Source organism: Theropithecus gelada, chromosome 16, assembly GCF_003255815.1.
Source record: "Theropithecus gelada isolate Dixy chromosome 16, Tgel_1.0, whole genome shotgun sequence".
In the NCBI taxonomy this organism is placed as follows: Eukaryota; Metazoa; Chordata; class Mammalia; order Primates; family Cercopithecidae; genus Theropithecus; species Theropithecus gelada.
In genome coordinates, this window is record NC_037684.1 from 66,952,754 (window position 1) to 66,960,763 (window position 8,010).

Genomic DNA, 8,010 nt, shown 5'->3' on the forward strand with positions numbered 1-8,010 from the left:
CCTCAGCCTCCTGAGTAGCTGTGACTACAGACGCCCACCACCACACCCGGCTAATTTTTTTTTTTGTATTTTTTTTTAGTAGAGACAGGGTTTCACCGTGTTAACCAGGATGGTCTCCATCTCCTCACCTTGAGATCCGCCCGCCTCGGCCTCCCAAAGTGCTGGGATTACAGGCGTGAGCCACCACGCCCAGCCTGATCTTTTTATTACAGACTCTGCTCCAAACACTTTCTAATGAACAGAATAGAGCCAGTGGCACATTTGGTCACAGCTATGAAACCATTCTATGCCATGGATACTTACGTGATCAGAATGGACTGGTTTTCACGATCTGCCAGAGGAGAAAATAAAATAGAGTTGATGGCGATATAAGAAGAGCTTCCTGATTCGACCCAGCTCTGAAGCAGTCAGAGTTAAATTGCACAATTCCTCTTCCTTTACATTTTTTGTTTCGCCTCAGGTGGGAAGCTGAAGAGCCTCCATCTGCTTTTTATTTTATTTTATTTTTAATTGACAAATAATAATTGTATATATTTATAGGGTTCAATGTGATGATTTGATATATGTTTATATGGCAGAATGATTAAATCAAGCTAACTAACAAATCTATCACCTCACATACTTATTTTTTTGGTGGAGAAAACATTTAAAATATACGATTTTAGCCATTTTGAAATATACAATGCATTATTACTTATCAGAGTCACCATTCTGTGGGACAGATCACCAGCACTGATTTCTCCCGTCTGGCTGTATCCTTTGGTCAATATCAAAAGCCTCCTTCTTGAGACTGAGACTCAGAGAGGTCAAGTCTCTACTCAGAATCAGCCAGTGGCGGCTGGGTGCGGTGGCTCACGCCTGTAATCCCAGCACTTTGGGAGGCCAAGGCAGGCGGATCACGAGGTCAGGAGTTTGAGACCAGCCTGGCCAACATAGTGACCCCGTCTCTACTAAAAATATAAAAAATAGCCAGATATGGTGATGCACACCTGTAATCTAAGCTACTCGGGAGGCTGAGGCAGGAGAATCACTTGAACCCAGGAGGCGGACGTTGTGGTGAGCCGAGATCGTACCACTGCACTCCAGCCTGGGCAACATAGCAAGACTCCATCTCAAAAAAAAACCCAGCCAGTGGCTTCTCATTGTTCTTGTCATATTAGGGTAAACTATATAAAAAATATACATATATATATTTATATATACCTATATATAAAAATATATATAAAATAAACTATATATAATATATATAAATATGTATATAAAAATATATATTAGGGTAAACTATATAAAATGGTCAGTTTTTAGTTCTGACCCATGAAAACATCCATTTCCGTTTTGTATGTTCTAACTTGCATTAAATCCAAACTTGTCACCTTGGCATGCATGATGCGGCCCCCTTTCTGCCTCTTTTGGCTCCTTCCTCCTCCTTTCCCTGTGCTAAACATCAGATGGGGTCCGGCCTGAGACCAAGGGGCAGCTGCCACAAGCCTCATGCAATGCCTGCTCCAGCACCCCGTGCTTCCTCCTGGGAGACTCACCAGTCAGCATGAACTGATAGGCGTTGTCAGAGATGGAGAAGATGTGGGGTGGGGCCTCCTGGCGCTTTTTGCCTCGGTAGCCTTCCACCACCTCAGGGTTGTACACTGGCAGCCACTTGTAGGGGTTGACAGTGACACAGAAGAGGCCTGAGTAGGTCTGTGGGAGGAAAGACATATATGTGTGTATATGTGTGTATGTGCATATGGAAAATCCCTTTACTATTATTATTATTATTATTTTGAGATGGAGTGTCGCTCTGTCACAGGCTGGAGTGCAGTGGCACAATCTCGACTCACTGCAACCTCCACCTCCCGGGTTCAAGTGATTCTCCTGCCTCAGCCTCCAGAGTAGCTGGGACTACAAGTATGTGCCATCACGCCCGACTAATTTTTGTATTTTAGTAGGGATAGAGCTTCACCATGTTGGTCAGGATGGTCTCGATCTCTTGACCTCATGATCCGCCCGCCTCACCCTCCCAAAGTGCTGGGATTATAGGCGTGAGCCACCACGCCTGGCCGCCTTTATTATTATCTTATGTTTCTTTGGGATAAACTTATAAAGGGGGGAGGCTACCATTCCTATTTATAGTGAGGCACTGAGACTCAAAAAGGGGAGTAGGGGACCCTCCCACAGTTGGTAAGTCACAGCGTCCCGTGACCAAGCTTGGCCCCCGCTTCCCCGTTCTCCGGCTCCTAATCCTCCTCCCCACCTTCCTTCTTCCTGCCCCATCCACCTCTTGCTTTCTTGCCTTCTTTCTCCTCCCTCTTTGTCTTTTGTTCATCAGCTAGGCAAGCAGTCATCTTCCAGAATCCCGCAGCCCACACACATACCTCTGCCTCCCTCCCCCGCCCACATATCTAATGCCCCAGGGAAACCACGGCAAAAGCCCTCGCTGACATAGATCATCCAGGATGTGTAACGGTCCTTCAGGTTGTACAGCACGGCTGGCTCGTTCAGGTGCGTCAGCATGGCCATGTCCTCGATCCTGTCGAACTTGGGGGGGTTCATGGCGTACACATCCTCTGGTTTGACCACCAGGGTCTAAAAGGGAAGAGGCACAGTGCTTCACTAAGATTGTCTGCACGTCTTGTCTGCTGCCCCCACCAAGAGACCAAGAGACTCTGGAGCCGAGATGGAAGGGCCCAGCCCTAGAGCAAGCCCAGCTCACAGTGAGGGGAGGAAAGGCCATGGGGCGGCTTGTGGTAGTGCTGATGGAATGGGGTTTGTTTCTGTTACTCGGGGCTGTCTTTTTCCACCCCAGTGGGCCTGAGGTGAGAAACGGATGTCAGAAATGAGAAAAGAGGATCTCTGTGGGTGATGTGGGCGACGGTGGCTGGGAACGGGGCCAGCTCCCGGGAACCCTTCAGTTCAGTCCGTAACACTGCCTGGACCAAACTCCAGCTCCAGCAGCTGACTCCAGCAGCTGGCTCTTTCCTGTCTACAGAGAGAAAATGACCTGCATGTCCCCTGCAGTCGTGAGGCAGGAACCAAAGAGAATGAGGGAGGGCCACTGGATCGCCAGGCTGGTGCCCACAGATCGCCAACATTCTGAGCTCTCTGAAAGCAGCTGTCCGGCCCCTGGCTCTGGCCCACGTCTTCCCCCGTCACCACCCAGCCCCAGCATGCTTAGGAAATGGCCCCTCAGCTGCCCTCCCCATCCCTTTCCTGCCCTTTCTGGGGTCAGAGTGTTAGAAGTCAGGCAAACGGCACCATGAGGCAGAGCAGTGGTTCCCAGCACCTGCCCTTCTCTCAAAAGGAGAAACCCCCACACCCTGGGGCTTCCCAGGGCTGGAGGACCTCAGGCACAGGGGAACTTGTCTTCCTCTCCCCTGCTCTGTCCTCACTCCTTTTTCTCTGTGACCTCCTCTGAAATGGTCAGTTTTCCTGGTTTCGTCTCTGGACAGTGTGGATGGGAAACCCGCCTTTTTCTCTGCCTTCAAGCAGGGATTCATTCAAACCATCCCAGCCAATGGGCCCTCACTGTCTATGATGGTCTCTTAGGTTTGTCTTAGATTATCATTCACTGTATCTAGCTTCCCTGATGTGTTAGGAGCCCATTCTTAGCTCCTTATCTGAAATACACAGAGAGCCACCTTCTGGGAGCTCCAATGCTGGTAGACCTGCAGGGCGGTTTTTAATGCCTTTTTCCTTCATGCCCAACCCGATGATACTATTTCCTTTACTTGTCTCTTTTATTTTCTTTTTTCTCTTTTAAGTTCTTGTTTCTTTCTTTCTTTCTTTCTTTCTTTCTCTTTCTTTCTCTCTCTTTCTCTCCCTCCCTCCCCTTCCTTCCCTCCCTCCCTCCCTCCTTCCCTCCTTCCCTCCCTCCTTCCCTCCTTCCCTCCTTCCTTCCTTCCTTCCATTTCCAGATTTTCCTGATCTAGATTTTAGAAACTAGTGAGGTCCAGAATTCCTCGCAGCACCCCCACAATGGCTTGGACCAGAATGTAGTGGGCTGCAGTGCTCATCACCTTCATGATACAAGGAAGCTGCTATTTCATTGAGCTTGTGGTCCCCTAGGACCCCTAATACATTTTCCTTATTTCCTTAGTTAGACGGCCATTGCTAGAAGAATTTGGGACAAATCTAGGCTACCAAAGGAGGGTGTCCTAAAACAGCTGTCATTCATGTTGAACTCCCAACTCCACACCCTTGGACGTGTGGAGCTGGGCCCCTCTGGCCTACAGTGAACATGGACAAAAATACCTGAAAACTAATTGTTTTAATCAGCCACAGCCAGACTATTCCCACCCTGGAACCCGAGGCCAGTATTCACTCTGCTTTCTCCGAGGACACCTGGGAAGCCCCAGGCTACGTGGTATGTGGCATTCCAGTGCTGGAGCCACATCTGGAAGTGGCTGGGGTTGAGCAGATGCATACCTCAGGCAAGGAGGTATGACCAGGTGGAGGGCCAGCAGCCTGCGGAGGTGCAGAGTCTTACCCTGTTGTCCTCAGTTTCCACGGTGACCTTCCCATCCTGAGAACTCTTGATTTTCCCCTTGGCGTATTCTTCCTTTGAGTCCACCACAAAGCAATACGTCTTGGCATCAAAGGGCTGGTTCTGAGCCTCGATCCGCTCCTTTTCTGACTTCCGGAGGAAAGGAGCGGCTATGCCGAACACTTCCATTTCAGTGTCACTGCTCATGGTGTCAGCTGGAAGGCAAACCCATCCGGTGAGCTCAGCTGCCCCTTGCTGGGCACCCGGCAGCTCCAGGCCTGTCTCAGCCTCCACCCTGTCCTCCTTCAGCCACAGGAGCCCTCAGCGTCAGGGCCCCAGGAACCAGGCTGTCCTCATGCCTCGAGGAGCTCCACCCCAAGGGCTTCAGTGCTGGGAAATCACACGGGTTTATGTTTATTGAGGGGCTACTCTGTGCGACAGGCTTACAGCCTATTTAACCCAAGCTCCTCAAGCATCTGAAGCTTGAATTGGCGATAAGGGGCCTTGGAAGTGAGCGCCACTCTTGGGACCACCTTTTCCGCTTCTGTGACACCCAGGTGTTGCTGAGGGAACGTTTCAGAATAAACACCATTAAAAACAATAAACGCCTTCTTCAAAGAGAGTGTGCTAATGGCAAAGAGCAAAGATATTTTTGAACCATTTCAATCAAGGTGGCTACATGCTCACATGAGGGAACCTGCCTTTTGCTTCCTTGGGTTGCTAAGAACAAAAGCAAGCATCTGACATCAGCATCTGTTTGACAGTCCCCCAAATGCCACCTCCTCTCCTGCCTGACCTGTCCTTGTCTCTTTTTTTTTTTTTGAGACGGAGTCTTGCTGTGTCACAGGCTGGAGTGCAATGGCAAGATCTCGGCTCACTGCAACTTCCGCCTCCCGGGTTCAAGTGATTCTCCTGCCTCAGCCTCCTGAGCTGGGATTACAAACACCTACCACCACGTCCTGCTAATTTTTGTATTTTTAGTAAAGACGGGGTTTCACTATGTTGGTCAGGCTGGTTTCGACCTCCTGACTTCCTGATCCGCCCGTCTCGGCCTCCCGAAGTGCTGGGATTACAGGCGTGAGCCACTGCTCCCGGCCACGACCTGTCCTTGTCTAAACATGCTAGTTCCTCAGTCCCTCTGTGCCCTTATAGCCGATGGGAGGAAGGAGGAACTGGCAAGCTTGGATTGCCTGGAGACCTCCAACAGCCGAGGGACAGGGCCCAACTTCTCACCTGAGAGTCCCACCTGCACGATGAGAACAGAAGACAGCAGCAGCCAGGAGATCCCGGACCTGGAATAATACGCACATACACAACTTAGCGGTACTTGGGGTGGCTGCGTCCATGTAGAATCGGCTTCTGGTGAGTTAACTAAAAAGTATAAAGGGGCTGGGCACCATGGCTCACGCCTGTAGTCCCAGCACTTTGGGACGCTGAGGCAGGCGGATGGCCTGAGGTCAGGAGTTTGAGACCAGCCTGGCCAACATGGTGAAACCCCATCTCTACTAAAAATAATTAAATTAAATTAAATTTAATTTAAAAAAGCTGGGCGTGGTGGCAGGTGCCTGTAATCCCAACTACTCTGGAGGTTTAGGCAGGAGAATTGCTTGAACCTGGGAGGCTGAGGTTGCAGTGGGCCGAGATTGTGCCATTGCACTCCAGCCTGGGCGATGAGAGCAAAACTCCATCTCAAAAAAAAAAGAAAAAAAAGACAAAGGACTAATACTTTAAAGAGGCAGGCCAGAAGAGCAGATGGCACGTGACCCACAGGAAGCCAGGCAGGGAGGAAAAGCCCTCAGCTGTGTAGAAATCTGGTTTCTCCCAGCTTGCACCGGCGCCTTCTTCAGTCTTCCTGACTCCTGTTTAGAATCGGACGGCAGGGACTGCATCCCTGCTAAAAGCCTATGGTTCCAGGGTAAGGGGTGGTCTCTTTGTCTGTGAACTGGTGATATCTCTGAGATTAATTTACACACAATGGTCACAGCCAGTGTGGTCTTGAGGGGACAAGACACCTGGCAAATGTACAGCTCAGGTGGGGAAGGTGAGGGCAGGGTGAGGCCCCCAGTCCCGTTGACCCTTCATGGGTCACCAAGGCAATGGGAGAAGGTCAGGCCATGGCAGCTGGGCCCATGGGACATGCAAAAGGATCTTGCCTAAGAGGACACTTGGAGAGGAGGACAGGGGAGAGGGGGTAGAGGAAAGAGAACCTGCAGGGCTCCTGCTTGGGGGAGGTGCTGGAGCCAGAGGGTGCTGGGTGTTTGGGCCCAGGGAAACCTCGCTCTCTACACCTAGCTTATTCTAAGAAAACTCAGACAGGCATGAGGTGCCACCTCACCAAAGTCAGGCGGGGACGGGGCACCACACACGGGGCTCCTCACCAAAGCCTGGCAGGGCCAGGGCGCCACGCACAAGGTGTGGATGTACCCACCGGGTGGGTGTGCTCCAAGCAGCTGAGACCTAGAAGAGGAACCTGTGACTTACCTCCGCCCACAAGCGAGCCACAGAGGGCTGGCTGTTCCCCGAGGCTTTTATAGGCCATTGGTAACCCCCACGGCTCATTCCTTCTCTATATTTGGAAAGAGGATGAGCGGCCCCCCAAGCCGAGAACCAGCTTCTTCCACATGTATTTTGGTTGTTGCCAAGGGAAAGGTATAATTAGAAATGAGCAGGATCCATCACCATTTTCCGACAGCAGAATGTCAGGAGCTTGGAATGCCATTCTCTGAACTTGGGGCCGGTGCTCCCTCACCTGATGGGATGGGATGGCCTCACTTCGAGGGGGGGTGGGGGGCAGCCGCCTCCATTCTCAGGCGCTCATCACACCCTGAACACAGCACCAGCCCCTAGCTTATGGGGACCGAGGACTGAAGTCGGGGGCTTGCTTAAAAATCTCATCACATGGAAAAATGAATAAGACTGAGGATGAAAAGTTGAAATCCTTTTGGAATTTCGAGCAAGATTGTGTCACAAGCTTGGGTTGTGATTGCAAAATCTGTGCCAGGAATAATTAATAACAATAATAATAATAGTAATAATTCCCCTCCCCGCCTTGCCCTCTTCTCCCTTCTCCTCCTTCTACTCCTCTCCTTCTTTCTATTCTCCTAAGTACATTCTGGCTCATTAGTGTCATTATTAAGTTAATTCTTTCTGAAGCTCTAATAAGACCAGCAAGTGAATTAGTGACGTGGGGCCCTGCCGCCAGCTCACATTCCCAGCGACAGCTGCCTGAGGACCTGTGGCTATTAAGATAGATGACCAATTAGGAAAGATCAGCTGCTGGCCGGGATGGGGTAGGGGGAACGGCGGTGGCCTGCAGAGAAAGGGCGGACGGGGGGGACTGTCTAACAAATGTGGTCATTTCTAAATCAGGAGTGGAAAAATAAAGCCTCAAGAGAAGAGTAAAGTATGTCGGACGCTTTTGCCCATTCTCGTCCTACTTTTTTTTTTTCTCGACAAATCTTTGGAAAGATGGCTGGGTGGGCATCCTGTGATTGCTTGTTCTAATAGAACTGTTTGTCCATGTTTCCCATAGA

At 50.4% G+C, this 8,010-nt stretch overlaps 1 protein-coding gene across 1 annotated transcript in view; it reads right to left on the reverse strand.

Moving 5' to 3' along the window:
• MYH3 (myosin heavy chain 3) overlaps positions 1-6,973 on the reverse strand; it is a 29,823-nt gene extending 22,850 nt beyond the window's left edge. The window contains exons 1-6 of the mRNA XM_025362350.1: positions 6,959-6,973; positions 5,711-5,769; positions 4,481-4,692; positions 2,437-2,580; positions 1,539-1,695; positions 304-331 (exon numbers count right to left, since the gene is read on the reverse strand). Of these exons, the coding sequence (XP_025218135.1) occupies positions 304-331; positions 1,539-1,695; positions 2,437-2,580; positions 4,481-4,684 (533 nt within the window). The 5' untranslated portion in view covers positions 4,685-4,692; positions 5,711-5,769; positions 6,959-6,973. The remainder of the gene's footprint in view (positions 1-303; positions 332-1,538; positions 1,696-2,436; positions 2,581-4,480; positions 4,693-5,710; positions 5,770-6,958) is intronic.
• Between the last annotated feature and the right edge of the window lie 1,037 nt (positions 6,974-8,010).